This window comes from Acinonyx jubatus, chromosome D1 (assembly GCF_027475565.1).
Source record: "Acinonyx jubatus isolate Ajub_Pintada_27869175 chromosome D1, VMU_Ajub_asm_v1.0, whole genome shotgun sequence".
NCBI classification, from domain to species: domain Eukaryota; kingdom Metazoa; phylum Chordata; class Mammalia; order Carnivora; family Felidae; genus Acinonyx; species Acinonyx jubatus.
Genome location: NC_069390.1, coordinates 47,526,956 through 47,544,673, shown reverse-complemented (window position 1 = coordinate 47,544,673; position 17,718 = coordinate 47,526,956). Strand labels below are relative to the sequence as shown.

Below are 17,718 nucleotides of genomic sequence, written 5' to 3'. Positions count from 1 at the left end.
TACAATATTGTATTAGTTTCAGGTGTACAATATACTGATTCAACACTTCCATACATTACTCAGTGCTCATAATGATAAGTGTACTCTTAATCTCCATCACCTATTTCACCCACCTCCTCTTTATCCATTCATCTATTGATGGACACAGGCTGCTTCCATAATTTGGCTATTGTAAATAATGCTGCAATAAACATAGGGATCCATATATCCTTTTGAATTAGTGTTTTTACAGTCTTTGGGTAAATAGTAGTGCAATTACTGGATTTTAGGGTAGCTCTAAAATTTTTAATTTTTTGAAGAACCTCCATACTGTCTTCCATAGTGGCTGTACCACTTTGTGTTCCCCCTAACAGTATGTGAGGATTTTTTTTCTCCCCATCTTCACCAACACCTGTTTCTTGTGTTTTTGAGTTTAGCCATTCTGACAGTTGTGTAGTGATATCTCATTGTAGTTTTGATTTGCATTTCCCTGATGATGAGTGATGTTTAGCATCTTTTCATGTGTCTACTGGCCATCTGCATGTCTTTGGAGAAATTTCTGTTCATGTCTTCTATTTTTAAATTGGATTATTTGGGGTTTTTTGGTGTTAAGTTCTATCAGTTCTTTTGGTGTTAAGTTGTATCAGTTCTTTATATATTTTGGATACTAATCCTTTATTAGATCTGTCATTTGTAAATATCTTCTTCCATTTGGTAGGTTGCCCTTTTAGTTTTGTTAATTGTTTCCTTTGCTGTGTAGAAGCTTTTCATTTTGATGTAGTCCTGATAGTTTATTTTTGCTTTTGCCTCAGGAGACATATCTAGAAAAATGTCTACTGCCAATGTCAAAGAAATTATTACCTGTGTTCTCTTCCAGGATTTTTATCATTTCAGGTCTCATATTTAGGTCTTTAATCCATTTTGAGTTTATTTTTGCATATAGTGTAAGAAAGTGGTCCATTTTCATTCTTTAGCATGTAAGAGAGTGGTCCATTTTCATTCTTTAGCATGTAGCTGTCTACTTTCCCAACACCATTTATTGAAGACTGTCTTTTTCCCCTTTGCACATTCTTGCCTCCTTTGTCATAGATTAATTGACCATATAATTGTGGGTTTATTTCTGGATTCTCTGTTCTGTTCTACTGATCTAAGTGTCTCTTTTTGTGCCAGTACTATACTGTTTTGATTACTACAGCTTTATAGGATATGGATTGTGATACTTCCAGTTTTGTTCTTCTTTTTCAAGATTGCTTTGGCTATTGGGGGTCTTTTGGGGTTCTATACAAATTTTAGGATTATTTGTTCTAGTTCTATGAGAAATGCTGTTGGTGTTTTGATAGGGGTTGCATTAAATCTGTAGATTGCTTTAGGTAGTATGGACATTTTAACAATATTTGTTCTGTCAGTCCATGAACATGGAATGTCTTTCTATTTCTTTGTGTTATCCTCAATTTCCTTCATCAATATTTTATGATTTTCAAACTACAATTCTTTCACTTCCTTGGTTATTCTTATTCCTAGGTGTTTTATTATTTTTGGTGCAATTGTAAATGGTACTGTTTTCTTAATTTCTCTTTCTGCTGCTTCATTATTAGTGTATGGAAATGCAACAAATTTCTATCTGTTGTATCCTGCAACTTTAGTGAATTCATTTATTAGTTCTGGTAGTTTTTTGGTGGAGTCTTTAGGGTTTTCTATATATAGTATGTCATCTGCAAATAGTGAAAGGTTTACTTTTTCCTTCCTGATTTGGATGACTTTTATTTCTTGTTTTCTGATTGCTGTGGTTAGGATTTCCAGTACTGTGTTGACTAAAAGTGGTGAGAGAAGACATCCTCATCTTGTTCCTGATCTTGGGGGGAAAGCTTTCAGTTTTTCACCATTGAGTAGGATGTTAGTTGTGGGTTTTCATTAATGGCCTTTATTATGTTGAGGTACGTTCCCTCTAAACCTACTTTGTTGAGGGTTTTTATCAGGGATGGATGTTGTACTTTGTCAAATGCTTTTTTTTGTGTCTACTGAAATCATTATATGGCTTGTATCCTTTCTTTTGTTGATGTGATGTATCACATTGATTCATTTGCAAATGTTGAGCCACCTTGCATCCTGGGAATAAATCCTACCTGATGGTGGTGAATGGTTTTGTTACTGTATTGTTGGATTTGGTTTGCTAATATTTTGTTGAGGATTTTTGCATTTATGTTCATCAGAGATATTGGCCTGCAGTTCTCTTTTGTGTGTGTGTGGTTTTGGTATCAGGGTAATGCTGGCCTCATGGAATGAATTTGGAAGGTTTTCTTCCTCTCCTATATTTTTGAGTAGTTGGAGAAGAACAGATATTAACTCCACTTAAAATGTTTGGTAGAATTTTCCCTTAAAGCCATCTAGTCTTGGACTTCTGTTTGTTGGGAGCTTTTTTGATTACTAATTCAATTTCAGTGCTGGTATTTGATCTGTTCAAATTTTCTATGTCTTCCTGCCTCAGTTTTGGTAGGTTATATGTTTCTAGGAATTTATCCATTTCTTCTAGTTTGTCCAATTAATTGGCATATAATTTTTCATAATATTCTCTTATAATCTTCTGTATTTCCGAGGTGTTGATTGTTATTTCTCTAATTTCTGCTTTTTTTTTTTTTGAGTTCTCTTTCTCTTTTGATGACTCTGGCTACTGATTAATTTTGTTGATCTTTTCAGAGAACCACATCCTGGTTTCATTGATCTATTCTATTTTTTTGTTGTTGTTGTTTTTGTTTTTTAGTCCCTATTTCATTTATTTCTTCTCTAATCTTTATTGTTTCCTTCCTTATACTGGTTTTGGTTTTGTTTGTTCTTTTTTCTAGCTCCTTAGGTGTAAGGTTAGGCTGTTTGAGATTTTTCTTGCTTCTTGAAGTAGGTCTGTATTGCTATAAACTTCCCTCTTAGAACCACACTTGCTGCATCCCAAAGATTTTAGACCATTTTCATTTGTCTCCATGTATTTTTTTATTTCCTCTTTGATTTTTTAGTTGACCATTATTTAATAGTATGTTATTTAACCTCCATGTATTTGTGTTCTTTCCAGATTTTTTTCTTGTGGTTGATTTCTAGTTTGATATCATTGTGGTTGGAAAAGGTGCACGGTATGACTTCAATCATTTTGAATTTGTTGAGACTCATTTTGTGGCCTAACATGTAGTCTATTCTGGAGAATGTTCTATGTACACCTGAAAATAATGTGTATTCTGCTCTTTTAGAATGGAATATTCTGAATATATCTGTTAGATCCATTTGGGCCAATGTGGCATTCAAACCAACCCATTTTCTTATTCCCTAGATATGGCACATAAGAGTGCAAGTTATATTTAATCTGATACATGCAAATAAAAGTTCAAATAGAGTAGAAATTTTGAAATATTGCATGAAAGATGGAAATACAGTACAACCCAGAGTACTAGACTGAGGGGTAATATCTAAATTTTGCTTTAAGTTCTTACACTGATTTTCTGTGTGAGTTTGAGCAAGTGACTTAAACTTCTCTGGGCCTCAGTTTTATCATCTGTCAAATAAGAGAGTTGAATTATCTGAACTTAAAAGTTACATAGCAATATAATTCTATGGTACCTGATATTATATGGATTAGTTGTTTTCTAAAATATGTAGATAAGCAAATAAATTAGTCAGTGTAGTCTAACTGCTATAACTAACCCCAAATCTCTGTGCCTTAGAAATTAAAAGTTCATTTGTCTTATGTCATAATCCAATGGCTGACAGTGGTGGTGGTGGTAGTTGTGGAGACTGTGTTGAGGAGATTTTGTACACACAGTTATTCAGAGATGTTGTAGCTCTACCATTATCTACTTACTACCTTAGAGCCCTCCCCCAAGATCTTCTTGGTTGAGCCAGCAATAAAGGAAGAAAGTGTGGAGAATTGTGCTGGAAATTACTTTAGGGACCAGGCCTGGAAGTAGCTGTATCACTTCCCATTGGCCAGAACTCTGTCCCATCTTCCCATCTAAGTGCAAGGGAGTCTGGAAAATATAATCTATCTGTGTGCCAAGGAACAAATGGAAAAGTGATCTGGTGAACACATAGCAGTTACCCTTCTTATCTACCTCATATAGGGTTTGCTATGCCTCCCACACATAGAATATAATCACTATTCTCAAGGGAACCAATGCAGAATTCCATCTAGCTCAAAGTCTTTGATTTCTGAATTATGCCCAGTCTTCCCTATCAGGTTCACCTGTGGCACTTGGGGTTTGGTGACCTATGAGCTAAAAATGTTAGATTCTTCCCCCTAAATGTAATGATCAAGCAGGATCTGGATGACCTCAATAAAAAATATCCCATGTGTCGTGAATTGGGAAAAAAACATTATCAAAAATCTGAGAGGATTGAACAGTAATAAAACTTTCCTACTATTTTACCAGACTGTAGGAAAAGAAAAAAAATGATATATATTAAAGAAAGATCAACCCAGGATCTGCAGAGAATAAAAAGGAGACTGTACCAAGGGTGTAGATCCCACAAAAGAGACAAACCAAAAAAAAAAGACTTTTAACTATAGAGATTAAACAGATGGTTACCAGAGGGGACATAAGTGGGGGGGATGGGTGAAACAGATGAAGGGGACTATCTTGATGAACACCTGAGTAATAATATGGAACTGAATAACCACTGTATTGTACACCTGAAACTAATATAAAGTATGTTAACTACATTGGAAGTAAAATTTGCAAAAAATAATACAGAAAAAAGCTTACCTGAAACATTTTTTTTCAGTAAGTTTTACACCCAGTGTGGAGCCCAACATGGAACTTGAACTCACAACCCTGAGGTCAAGACCTGAGCTGAGATCCAGAGTTGGACACTTAACTGCATTAAACTATTCTATCTTTAAATTTTAAGGTCTTTCCAAAGATTTCAATATCTTCTGTAATATAAAAACCAGAATAATGTGAAGCTCTTTTTTTTTCTGGCCTTAAGCACCCCAAGGATTTCAATTCAATTTTCCAGAACTTTTGTTAGTGGAATGTAGTAACTATTAAATAGATAATACAAAAAAAAAATCTCATGTGTAAAGGAAAAGAATGGGAGATACAGGACTTCACCCTGGAATACTAATGAAGAGTCAGTATAAAAGCCACTATATTAATTTTCTATTGTCATGTAAGAAATTACTGTACACTTAGCAACTTAAAACAACACTTTTATACTATCTTAGAGTTCCACAGGTCAGAAGTTTGGGTGGGCTCAATTGGGTTCTCTGCACTGGGTCTCACAAGATTAAAATCAAGGTGTAGGTTGTGGTGTGCTCTTACCTGGAGGTCTTGGAGAAGAATCCACTTTCATGCTCGTTCAGGTTGGTGGCAGAATTCATTTCCTTGATGATGTAGAAATGAGGTCCCTATTTGCTTGCTTGCTGTCAACTGGGGTCCATTCTTTGCTCAAGAAGCTGCCTGCTTTTCTTCTCATCTGACTTATTCCATTTTCAAAGCAGCAATGACTCTTTGGGTTTTTCCCATACCTTTAATCTCTCTGACCTTCATGTCTACCATTAGCCAAAGAAAGCTCTCTGCTTTTAAGGGCTGATGTGATTACATTGGGCCCCCTGAGGTGATTTCCCTATTTTAAGGTCAACTTTACCATATTACATTACAGGAGTGATATTTCATATGCAAAGGTTTCAGGGATTGGGATGGGACATTTTGGAGAGGGGGAAATTCTACAAATTCTTTCTACTACAATTACTTACCTTTGATTAGATCTTGATTCTGCTTTCTGGGAGAAACTCCTACGTCCCATGTCCACTGATCTCTATAGCCCTTCATTGTATATAATCATCCTTGGCCACATTTGAGCTAGATCAAGCAGTATGCCCTCCTCTGGTGGGGGTGGGAGGTAGTAGTCTACCTTCTGTTGTTGTAAGCTGAAGATGGCAAAAGTTGTTTTCTAATTTGAACAATTGAACTTTTCCATCTTGGCTTGTGTTTCTTTGAAAGTACAATTCCCTCACAAACCTAGATTTCTGATCTTTTGCTTTCATTTGATTCCATGTGCTAATAATCATACCCCAAATCCTTTCTCAGTCATAATTCTCAAGATGTATTTCCTTATTTTCTCAGCTCCATCCCACTCTTTCTTTAATTTAATGGTTCCTACACTGAGTTCATTTGAAATTACAGGTGGAAGGGACACATCTTTAATCTGGCCTTTGCCATAGGCTGAGTTGATTTGAGTTCAACTGAAAAATTTTATTGGTTCTTTCCCACTGAAAGCTATTTTTATCCTTACTGTTTGGAGTTTAGAAACAGGCTTTCTAACCCTTCAATCTAAAAATATGTATTCTTTTTTCTTTTCCACTTCCAAATAGCCATTTTTTTCCTGAGTGCATTTTTTTTTTTTTTTACAATACCTTGCCAAAGGCAGCCAATAAAGGATCACATACTTCAATACTTGGGCTTATTCTGACCATTTCTCCTAGGGCTATAGGCTGCCCATGGACTGCCTTTCAAGTTATCATGGGTAACCCCTTGCCAAGTATTTTTGTTTTATTCACTACATGCGTCACCATAATTCTAGCTCCTGATATTAGTTTTCTTGTTTTTTTGCTACTTGACTGCTAACCAATGCCTCATATTTTGCAAATTTGCCATTGAAACACCCCATTTCTGGCTCAAATCTATACATTAGTCAGAGTAGGCTAACTACTAGAACAAATATTCCTGAATTGCAGTGGCTTAATACACTATTTGATTTTTTGCTTATGTCACAGTTGAATTCTGTGAGTGGCCATTCAAAGATCCAACTTCCATCTAGTGGTCCTGACATCTTCTTAGACCTCAGGTCCCCAACTAAATCCTCTGAATTTAGTAGGCAGAGGGGGAATAAAGGCAATGTGAAATATTGGGTAGGAGAGTCTGTTTTTAGGAAATTATATCTGGAGGGTCTATATTCCCTTACATCTGGCTGCAAGAAAAACTGAAAAATGTAGTCTAGCTGTGGAAATCATGTTGGTGAAAATTTAGCAGTCTCTAGCACAGCAAAATGTATTAATTTAAAAAAATTAAAAGAGACATACACACAAAACAGATTCTTAAGTACAGAGGACAAACTAGTTGTGGCCAAAGGGGAGGTGGAAGGGGGATGGGTGAAATAAAGGGGATTAAGAGTACACTATTTCAATGAGCACTGAGAAATCTATGGAATTGTTGAATCATTGTATTGTATACCCGAAAAAGAAATCATGAACCAGGAAGGTGTAGGAAACTAGTATCAGGAATGAGGAAGTGGAGAGAGAAAAGAACCAATTCAGCCCCTAAGAGGTAACCTATAGTATAGTGACCCAAGGGCTGGGGACTTTTGGGTTGGTTCTGGGAGGCACTAATATCCAAGAGGATCTGACTCAGGGTTGGGGTAAGACTGTGGCTTAGCTCCAGAAAATGAGGAGGCATTTGGCTACTGCAAAAGGTTTGGAAAGGTGCTTTTATTTTCAAACTCAGGTATGTGACACTCTGTAGTTTAATGCTAGCACACCTGTGTGAGGTTTAACATTAGGAACTGACAGTCAGTTATACATAAATCCAGCATCTCCCTCTCCATTTACTCTTCCAGGCTGTACACAGGATTTTGTGGTAGCCAGAAAGTGAAGGCCCTTTTAAGAAGTGATAACAAAAATGACACAAACAACACATCACTCTGAAACTCAAGGTAGGCACCCAGAGTCCTAGGGCTAAGCAGAAATGTCAGACTTCAGAGACATTTTGAGGGGAATTTTTATTTTAGATCAATATCACCATTGGAAATACAGGGGCCATTTCTCTCCATTTCATTGTTGCTTTGGAAACATTCCAACTGCTTCAGATCGATCTTTGCTTTTCAAAAAAGAAATGCCAGTGAGTACTTTTTCAGGAATGCCCTTGGAAATGTGGTTACTCTTACAGTTCTTTTCTTCAACCTCTCTTACTCATAGAGCACTTTGGGTGAGGGCCTATGTCTGGAAGTACTCTTGAAGGTTTTTCTGTGGAGCAGCTGGAGGTTCAGGAGCTCACTGTAGCTGTTCTCCTGACCTTTGTTTTAATTGGTAACAAAGGTTGGAACCCTGTGGCCAAGTGGACAATGGGCCAGTTCAGCCTGGTCCTTCTATAAGGGAGGCTAAGACTGGACATTGCCAGTATAGAGTCCTGCCCCACAGCTACTGTCTCTGGAGCTCCATTTGCATCGTGTCTGTGGCTCTGAGGGCCTAAAAGATTTTTCAGTGTGTCCAGTCCCCCTGGAATAGGCAGGGAAAACCATCCATCCAAATCCCCAAAGTCCCTCTGCTTTGATCTACACCTCTTTACCTTAATGGCACTTTCTTGGTCAACCCTGGCTTGGGCTTCTCCCACAGTGGTTTTTTAGTCACTGTAAAGGATGCCATTACCCTCCCCGCCCCTGCTCCCCACCCCCTCCCCCTCCGCAACAACAGCATGCTGTTTTATAGTAGGGCTGATCTAGGTGGGTCTTTCTAAAAGGAGTGGTTGCATCAAGCCCAGTCCTTGAGCTTGGAAATTGTGTTGCTAGTTAGGTCTCATTCTGCTCTCTCACAGAGTAGACTGAAAAATATTAGAATAAATTGAAGCTAATAAAGATGTTATTTTTCTCACTGAGATAGTGGCAATGATGGTGCTAGAACTGGGAGGTATGCAAAATGTCAGCTTCCCCAGGCTACTCTCCACCACCTTGAATGCTCACTTGTTCTTTTGATCAACATTTAATAACACCCTCCCATGCATCATCAGCCATCATGCTAGGTACCTACCCCAGAGAATGGGTAAGATATGGTTCTTGTCTTTGAGGAAAAATAGGGAGACAGACACTTAAATAAGTCATTGTGATATACTGTCACAACAGTAAATAATGAAGATGTTTAAAAAGTGTCAGCAGAGGAGGGTGTAACCTATTATGTGGGGTATGGTAGGAAGTTGGAGGGAAGTCATCAAAGCCTGTGCGTCAGGGATAATTTTTGCACTTGGTCCTGAAGGGTGACCAGCAGAAAAGAGGAGAATGGCAAAAGAAAAACTAGTGAGTGGAGGAACAGAACTATGAGAAAACAGTTTAGTCTGGGAACCAGAAATAGTTTGGAGTGGTTGGAGGGCTACTTGGGGAAGTGGGAGTGAAACATAAGGCATGCAGTTAGGAGACCATTGGAAAAGGCAATTTTGTGCAGGGGCCAGTCTGCCTGGATATGAGTTCCAGGCCCATAATTTACTAACTGGATGTCCTTGGCAAGTTAGTTGTGTTTTTTTGTGCTTCAGTTTCCTTATCTGAAAATGGGGAGGGTGGTACCCACCTCATTGTTTTTTCTTTCCTTTTCTTCTTTCTTTTCTTTTTTTTTTTTTTTTGAGGATTAAATGAATTAATACCTATATAATACATAGAACAGTGTTTGGCTCATAGTAAGTTCTATGTGAGTGTTAGCAACAAAACAAACAACATCAACAACAAAACAAAAACAAGAGCAGAACAATAAAACCCACAAGAAACCAACACCCCTCAAAACTGATAAGGGATGAATGAAGGCAGTGGCTGTAAAGGTGGAGCAAGAAGTCAAATTGGAAATGGGATGTGCTCCCTCAGTTTTATGCTGAACAATTAGAATGCTCTGAAATGTGTACTTGGGTTGGAAAACCCATTTGAACTGAAGCACTAAGGTGCAACTGCACATGTGGTTGTGGGCACACGAGGGCTGAAATCACACATGAGAGGTGGGTTCTCAATGGTAGAGGACAAATAGGGAATAGACTGTTGTACAACAGCTTAGAATTAGCACTTGAAATGGCGACCAGCAAGTTCACTGTTGCAGCCATGAGTTTTCAGTGTCTTCAAACATCTTAAATCAATGTGGAGAGCTCATTGAACAGGTGCCTGGTGACTGCCCCACACCTAGTGAAAAATCTGTGGGTTGTTTTATCCAGAACACACACCTAGAGCACACGTTTGGAGGGTTGTTGGCTTCATGCACATGCATGCTGTGTGTATGTGTGTGCTGTGTGTGCATACAGATGCATATATGTTAACTCACATCTTCCCATTTCATTTCAAGCACTGATCTAAATTCAGCCTAAATATTTTTCTGAGAAACCTTCCCTACTTCTGTAAAGAGAAACTCTGGTTCCAAAGGGGAGGCAGGGAGGCTGAAGAAGAGTCAGTGAGAATGAGATGGGAAATGGGATGATATTCATGTTGACTCCAAATTCTAGGTCTGATCCTCAAGGTCAGAGTTAGCCTTTGGGCATAATTCTTCTTGATTTCTGACTACAGAGAGGAAAAAGGGGAGGGAGAGTGAACTTCTTACTGTTTTCTGCAGTGAAGGTGTTTTATTTCCCCCTGCCATCTGAGCTAGGGGCAGATGACTTTCCCTTCTGTTAGAGTTCCTTGGTGAAGGTGACTTCATCCGCCAAAAGTGTTCCCAGGGCAGTTTTGTTGATCCTCCAAAAACATCAGTTACTGTGTATGCATAGCTCCCACACGGTTGCTGAGTATGAAAGAACCCTGCTTATTTCCTGATAGGCTGGTGCCAGCATGCCCACAACTGGCCTGAAACATATGCTTGGGAAAAGAGCAGTCAGCTATGTGCTGGAGCAGGGCACTGACTGGGTGTCAGGTTTCCTACTGCTCTGCAGGTTGCTCATGCTGGAGTCCTGAGCTCCACCACGAGTCCCTCTGGGCTGCCGAGCAAGTTGATCTCCCATGGGGCCCATCAGCCTGCTCCACACAAGAGTTATAGGAACTGTAGAGTCCCAACACAACAGTCAAGACCAGCATCACTGTGGCCATCATCCAGATGACTTGCCAGTGCTGACACAGTTTGGGATACATGACTTGTAAGAAATGAACCAATTCTTCAAGTTTGCTGTCAAATGAAAAAATAGGAGAAGGGCTTAGTATATTGGGCACATTAAAAATTTTCCCCAGGTGATTCTGATGCCACCAGTCCATAGCCTTGATGTTGGGAGCTCCTGGGCTAGAATACTCCATTTACTTGTTTGATCATACATACATACATACATACCCTGATCTATTCATGAGATGATCATTAATGTCTGAACTCTCCCAACCCCAGGATACAAGGTTAGCTGACCCACACTCCCTTGCATGCAGATGGGACCAGCATCTTTTCTGCACTTAGTGTTATTTAGTGATCAGTTTCAAGTTCTACTCTGTCCCCTGTCTCCGTGCTCCAGTGCATATTTTGTTCCACATCTGACTGTGTTCAGAATAGAAGAACTGTGCTAAACCCTTAGAAGACCCTCCATGTTCAATGATAAATGACAAGGAACCAGATCAACCTCAAGAGTTCACTTCAAACCATCCCAGGGGCAACCAGAAGACTAGTAGCCTCTAGCAACCTCTCAGTGGCTTATTCCAGATGTTTTCTCAACACCATTAGTCTTCATTCTCTTCATTAATCCCTTCTTCTTCTTCTTCTTCTTCTTCTTCTTCTTCTTCTTCTTCTTCTTCTTCTTCTTCTTCTTCTTCCTTCTCCACTCTCTTTTTTCTCTTTCCTCCTTCCCTTTCATCTGTCTCCCTCTCCATTTTCTGGCTGCCTCATTCCCCCTTTCCTTCTTGCTCTCTTCCCAATTGCCTTTCAACTTCCCCTCTCTCTTTGTAGCCTAGTGAAAAGACACTTGGTCATATGGCCTGCTTTACAGAATCTATTCTTCAAGCTCTGTAGAGAAATCCTGCACACATTCATTAGGCTAGAATTTTTTCCTGTTTCCAATCCCTGATCTATGTTTTATAATAATGTAAAAAATAAGGTTACTGAGGATCACCAAATGGAGGAGGTGAGAAAAGTGACAAGAAGGCTTTCTGAAGGCTCACGTAGATACCGAAATATGTGGGCCACTTGCTGAGAAGTAGACAGCTCTAATATAGTTTGTAGAAAAAATATGCTTAATGACTCATGGAAAAAACTCAACAAATACCTTCCTTGGAAAGAGACCAGAGGCTCTGAGTGCCTGTCTTGGATGCTAAGGTACTGATTGGTTTCTCTTCCACATGGAAACTATTCAATGATTGTTTCAGGAAGAGTTAAGCAAAGCCAAACAGCGCACATTAGCTGAGGTGAAATTCACTGGCCATTTTCACAACTGTTGGGAAGGGATAGCTTGGAAATGGAAGATTTTTTTCTTTCATCCCTATTTAGAGTCCTTAGTTTCTACTTAGATATAATTGGATGCTAAAATGCAGTCCTTTTGGGTCATATTCCATGCTCCAAAACAAGCATCTAGGGTTGGGAGAATCCCACTGTAACCCTACTCTTAAGTGGGACTTCAGAGGAGGATGCCAAGATCTAGCTTTGTGACCCTTAGCTGGTCCCCAATTTCTAGCTTATAAAAGAATAAGAAATAGAATTAGATTAGAAATGGAATCCCTGTGGAAATCAATTTTTTTTAATCTCCTATAGGGAGGGGTGAAGTGGCTTCCCCTTCACCTGGGCCTAGGGAGAGGGGCTTCAGAGACACTGCTGGAGAATTCAACATGTTGAGGTCTGGGGGACACAGTGGACTGGTGTGTGCCTCACACATGAGCAATTCGAAGAGCAAAAATCTTTCTGATGTGCTTGATGGCATCAGAATAGTGGGCCATGATAGAGAAAACTATCCTACCCATAGTGAGCCAAAGGTACATGTTTCACCTTGACTGGATATAGTTAGGATAAGGAGAGATGGCTTGGGGCATCACAGATCCTGCTCAAAATTTCTACCTAAAAGCTGAACAGTAAAGATATACTTCCAGCTACCTGAGGACTGAGAGGGATTTTAAGTGGCTAGCTAGCTAAAAGACATGCATTCAAACTCATAGAGGGACCAGCAGCTGAGCGGATCTCAGCCACAGTGTGAATGTGTGTGTATGCTGGGAGGTGGGAGGAGTAGTTTTCTCTAGAGGTCCCATAAAGCAATACACTAATCAAAGTCAGCAAGTCAACTTTAAACCCCTGCCAAGCCCTGGAGCCTGCTCACAGTACAATTCAAGTAATACCTTTCCTACCCCTTCATCTCAATTCCCTTTCCCAGAATTGATTCTAGAGAGTCAGGTGCTGCATTTGGTGAAGCTTAGGCAGGGGGGAGGGTAGAGACAAAGAAACCATGCTCCCCTGCCTGCTATATAGGCTTCCTTCTTGAAGCAGACGAGTTGGGGGAGAAAAGAGGTTCAATTTTTAAGTTCAGGCTTTTGACTATTTTAGGGAACTGGCTATTTTAATTAATGAAATGAGATTATTCTTGGAACTTAAACTTGACAAGAGGAGTTCTGCTTTCTGAGAGTTACTGGAAAAGTAAAGGAATCTGCCTAACATTATCTTAACCCCATGGAGCAGATTTGAATAGGCAGAAAAGGCTAACATTTTCTATTGCACTTTGTTTCTCTTGTTTAATGTATCATATAAATGTCAGAAGACTGTATTCTCTATTTTAATATAGTTAAGATATTGGGTTGACTCACCCTATGTTCATTTAAGCTGATACTCCAGAAAATACTATTTATAACAGATTACATTATTATACAATTAATGCTTGAACAAGTTGGAACTGTATGGGCCCACTTTTATGCAACATTTAAAAAAATAAATACAATATAGTACTGTGAATGTATTTTCTCTTCCTTACAATTTTCTTAATAACATTTTCCTTTCTCAAGCTTACTTTATTGTAAAAATACACTGTACAATATGTATAACATACAAAATATGTGTTAACTATTATTGGTAAGGATTTAGGTCAACAGTATGCAATTAGTAGTAAGTTTTTGAGGAATCAAATGTTATACTTGGGTTTTTTACTGTGTGGAGGATGGATACCCCTAACCTTCACATTGTTCAAGGGTCAACTGTATATTATTATAACAGAGGAGAAATTCAGACAAAAAAGACTATAGTGTTTGATGTGGAATCTCTTAACTAAGGTTCACTGCTGGGGTTAGCCCAGTATTTTTAAAATACATTAATTAGGATGTGGAACTTTTAATAACTTTAGACCTTCCTTATTAATGCAATGCCAAAATTTCATGGGGAAAATCATGTTTGAGTGCAGGTGCCTGCAGGCAACCATATGTCTACAGGACTCAGGAATGATTGCCTGGCATTGAAGACAACAGGCTCTCAGAGCCAGTCTCCTTTGGTGACAGGTGAGGAAGGAGCTCTATATAACTACGAGCAGGCAGTTCGTATGCTAGCAGTGTTAGTTGTTACCGAGAAGATGATGCCACACCCTGGGCCTGAAAAGGGGAAGCTACACCCCTGTAATGAAGGACAAGGACACTTTTGAAGGCTGTGCTGATGTCTGGTATCCATCATTTAAGATACAAGCATGTTCTCAAGATCAAAAAGTAAATCGAGGAGGGAGAAAAGGTTAGGAGAGAGAACAAGTCCTCTCAGGATTGGCAGGACCAAGAGGACACTTTTGGATGATGGATGTGAAAGACAGCCATTGCCATGTGCTGCTGACCAGGAGATAGACAGAGAGGGACTCAGGCCGAGACTTACTTCCCCTGCGGTTTCACAAAATGGGACAGAGCTACTCATTGGCTGAGATCAAATTAGCTAGATAAGGATTCCAGTCCTGTGCTTTGTAAACCAAACTGTTTATATCCCATGTACCCTATTTAATTTTCTTTTGTTCTTTCTTGGTATGTGGAAGTGTTAGAAGTTCTAGCCTGTCTTAGCTGTATTCAAAGAAGCCAAAGAAAGAGCTGTTGTCCAGGCCTGGGCTTGACTACATTAAAGTGACCTCTAAAAAAATGTAGTGATCTCTAAAAAATAAGAGCAGAGGTAGATTCCTTAAGGAATCTACTCCTGAAATCATTGTTGCACTATATGCTAACTAATTGGGATGTAAATTTAAAAAAAATAAAATAAAATAAATAAGAGCAGGGGACCCCCAAGAGGGAGAGATGTAAGGAGACTAGAATCCAGTTGCTTGGAGTAGGGACTGTGCTTTCACTGTCAAAACTTAGGGGTTCTTTCATTAGGGGAGATGGTGCATCCTAGCATAGGTTTGCTTTCAACAGGGAAGGATTTTCTCCAGCTCTCCTAGACTGCTCTTCCCTTGAACACTAGGCTTGACCCATGCAGGCTGAGACCTCTCACTCTGGCTGAATCTTCCACCAAATGGGCTCTATTGACTGTTCCTATGTGCTTTGAAGCATATCTGTCTCACTTCTAATCTTTATTCTATTAACTTACTCACTGCACACATGTGATTTCAAACTAACTGGTCAAGCAATGAGGCACAGACACATACCCTGTTTGAATTTTAGCAGCTGAATAGATAATTATCATTTTGGCAGGAGCCACCCTGGACTCCAAGATAGCCTGGGGGGGGGGTCTAAAAACAAAGATTTTAATGAAGTGTTCCAGGTTTTCTATAACCACATTTCTAAAAATCAAAACTGAAGACTAATAGAAACAGTGAGGCAGAATGTATGAAATTGGGGCTATGGTTAAAATCCAGGACCCTTATGAGGGCACAAGTAGGACAAGATGCAGGATCTATTCAATATTTGTTTACATGTTTAATGTTTTCCCCCGATTTAGGGAAACAGACACTCGAAGTATAAAGTATATCAAAAAAGAAAGCCCAAGTATTTCCAATCCAAGTGGAACCTGTTGGAGACTCACCTTTGCCAATGAGTTGAGTGGGTCTCCTACCCCTATGTGTTCTCTCTGCTCCTGTTCCTGTAAGAAACCACCTCTAAGGCTTCATGACAGCTCCCTTAACCTTGGCTCTTTCATGGGAATATCTGGGAAATGAGCTAACTGTGGTTGGGCTAGGGGGGACTCCAGTCAATTTCTTAGTCCTAAGTTCTTGATTGCTGTTGGCCTCACTCTTGACCACCTCTGACTCCTCAGCTCTTGAAAACATTTCTTTTTTAACTATTTTGGCTCCTTCCTCTGCTTCTATCCCAAAATAAGTGTCCTTCTTGGGTTTCTATTGGCTGCTCACTTGGACCCTAGACCCACTGTTGCCCTGGAGTAGCACCTCTCAGGATGCTGTGCAGTTAAATAAATTGTGACCCATTTCAGCAATGGCAAGGGCTCCAACCTGCTTCTTTGGTTCTTTTCCTCTTCCTCAGTTTCTTCTGCCTCTTCAGCTTCCTCAACACTCTCACCTTTCTGTTCTTCTTCCTCTTCCTTCAGGTCTTGAAGCTCTTTGGTCTTCTTTAGACCTTCCTGGTATCTGCAGGGTGAAAAGGAACAATGGAGTCTGGAAAGGCGAGGCACAGAGCATCCTTTCCTGAGTTCCTAGAGGTGGGAACTTGAACACCTCCAATAATTATACACTTCCTGTAGTTCTACACAACAGGAAAAAGCTGGGAAGCTCCACTGAATCCCAAGGTGGCTCATGTCAGTGCAATTTCCCCTCATTCCTCACTCATCTTTCCTGTTTATATGTGAATATGTGGCAAAATTGACAGGGAAAAATGTAGGTGCAGAGTCTCCTGATTGGGTTCTTATCCTACAAAATATTCAGCAGGGAGAACAGTGTGTTTGCTTTCTGTGTAACCTGGATGCTTCAGCTTTTCACCTATAAAATGGACAGGGTGGCCCCCATTTCATGGCTATGGGAATGTTTTGAGTCAGTGCCAGGCATATAGCTTGACCTAGGGAAGGTGACACCCATCACAATAGCTTGTTGGGGAGTTTTATGGAAGTGATAAGCACATACTAGGCCTAGGGAGGTACTCAGTAAATGTTTACAAAGTCAAAGGAGGTATTTACCCCCATACATGCTTAGTATAGAGGATAGTTGTGGGTAAAAAGATGGCTTCCAAAGAGACATCCTTCTGATGTTATTCTTCTAGGATCAGTATTACCCTGAACATATTCTTTTTGATTGTCCTACAGCTGAATGTTTAAGGCAAGCTCAGTTTGGCTAGGGAAATCCCACCACATTGTATATGACTGCCATATAGATGCCCACAAGTTCCATGTAAGTGGGAAGCTATGTCTCTCTCAGAAGCTGTGAAGACTTTCTTCACAGAAATGTGAAGAAATGGATGTGTAGAAATGGATGTGAAGAAAAGGATGCTATGCCAGAATTATGTTAGAGATAATTCTCTACCTGGCTGGACTTGGGCCCTCCTCAGTACTCCGTCCCCTCAGTGACTGACAATGGGCCACAGTGTTATTGAAGCTCAATAGGGGACAGTTGGAAGTTGAGGGGACTCCAGTTTACAGGAAGAAGAGATGACAGGGGAAGTTCTAAGAAGTAGAGTTACAGCTGCTCCTGGGATTGTTGGTAGCAATATGACTCCTCTGAGCACGTGTCAGGAAGCCTAAGGCACCACCAAGAGGAACCCACCCAGGGGCCTTAGTTCCAGACCATTCTCAGCAGTGGCATCCTGGTGGCTTTCTGCCTAAAAAGAGGGCAGTCTAATTATTGCCTAACCACACCCTCTCACCCTGCTTCCTCCTGTCCTTCCTGTGGAACAGTACTGCTCTTTTCAGTAGTTCCTTACTGAAGCAAGGAGGTCCTAGGGCCACTGGTTTCTTCCCTAAATCCTCTAAGAAACAGGAAAAGCACATGGCAAGGTATCTTCTGAGACCTACCAGGTGACCTCTGGGTGGACAAAGTCTGACTCACCCCTTGTTGTAAGCTTCTTCCTCCATCCTGGCCGTGGTCTCCTGGCTAATCTCCACGCAGCTCAAAGTTGGCATGGGAGCAGAGGCTTCACAATCTGGGTCTGCATTTGTCTTTCCACTAGTGAGAAGAGGGA

General features: G+C 40.0%; 1 protein-coding gene and 1 long non-coding RNA gene across 17 annotated transcripts in view; one reads left to right on the top strand and one right to left on the bottom strand.

Moving 5' to 3' along the window:
- LOC113603477 (uncharacterized) overlaps positions 1-17,718 on the top strand; it is a 204,133-nt gene that overhangs the window by 34,784 nt on the left and 151,631 nt on the right. The gene's annotated exons all lie outside the window — the stretch shown is intronic.
- IRAG1 (inositol 1,4,5-triphosphate receptor associated 1) overlaps positions 7,425-17,718 on the bottom strand; it is a 120,291-nt gene continuing 109,997 nt past the window's right edge. For all 15 annotated transcript variants that reach the window (XM_027073146.2, XM_027073153.2, XM_027073147.2 and 12 more), the window contains 3 exons: positions 17,586-17,702; positions 16,044-16,178; positions 7,425-10,852 (listed from right to left, as the gene is read on the bottom strand). In XM_027073146.2, the coding sequence (XP_026928947.1) occupies positions 10,609-10,852; positions 16,044-16,178; positions 17,586-17,702 (496 nt within the window). In that variant the 3' untranslated portion in view covers positions 7,425-10,608. The remainder of the gene's footprint in view (positions 10,853-16,043; positions 16,179-17,585; positions 17,703-17,718) is intronic.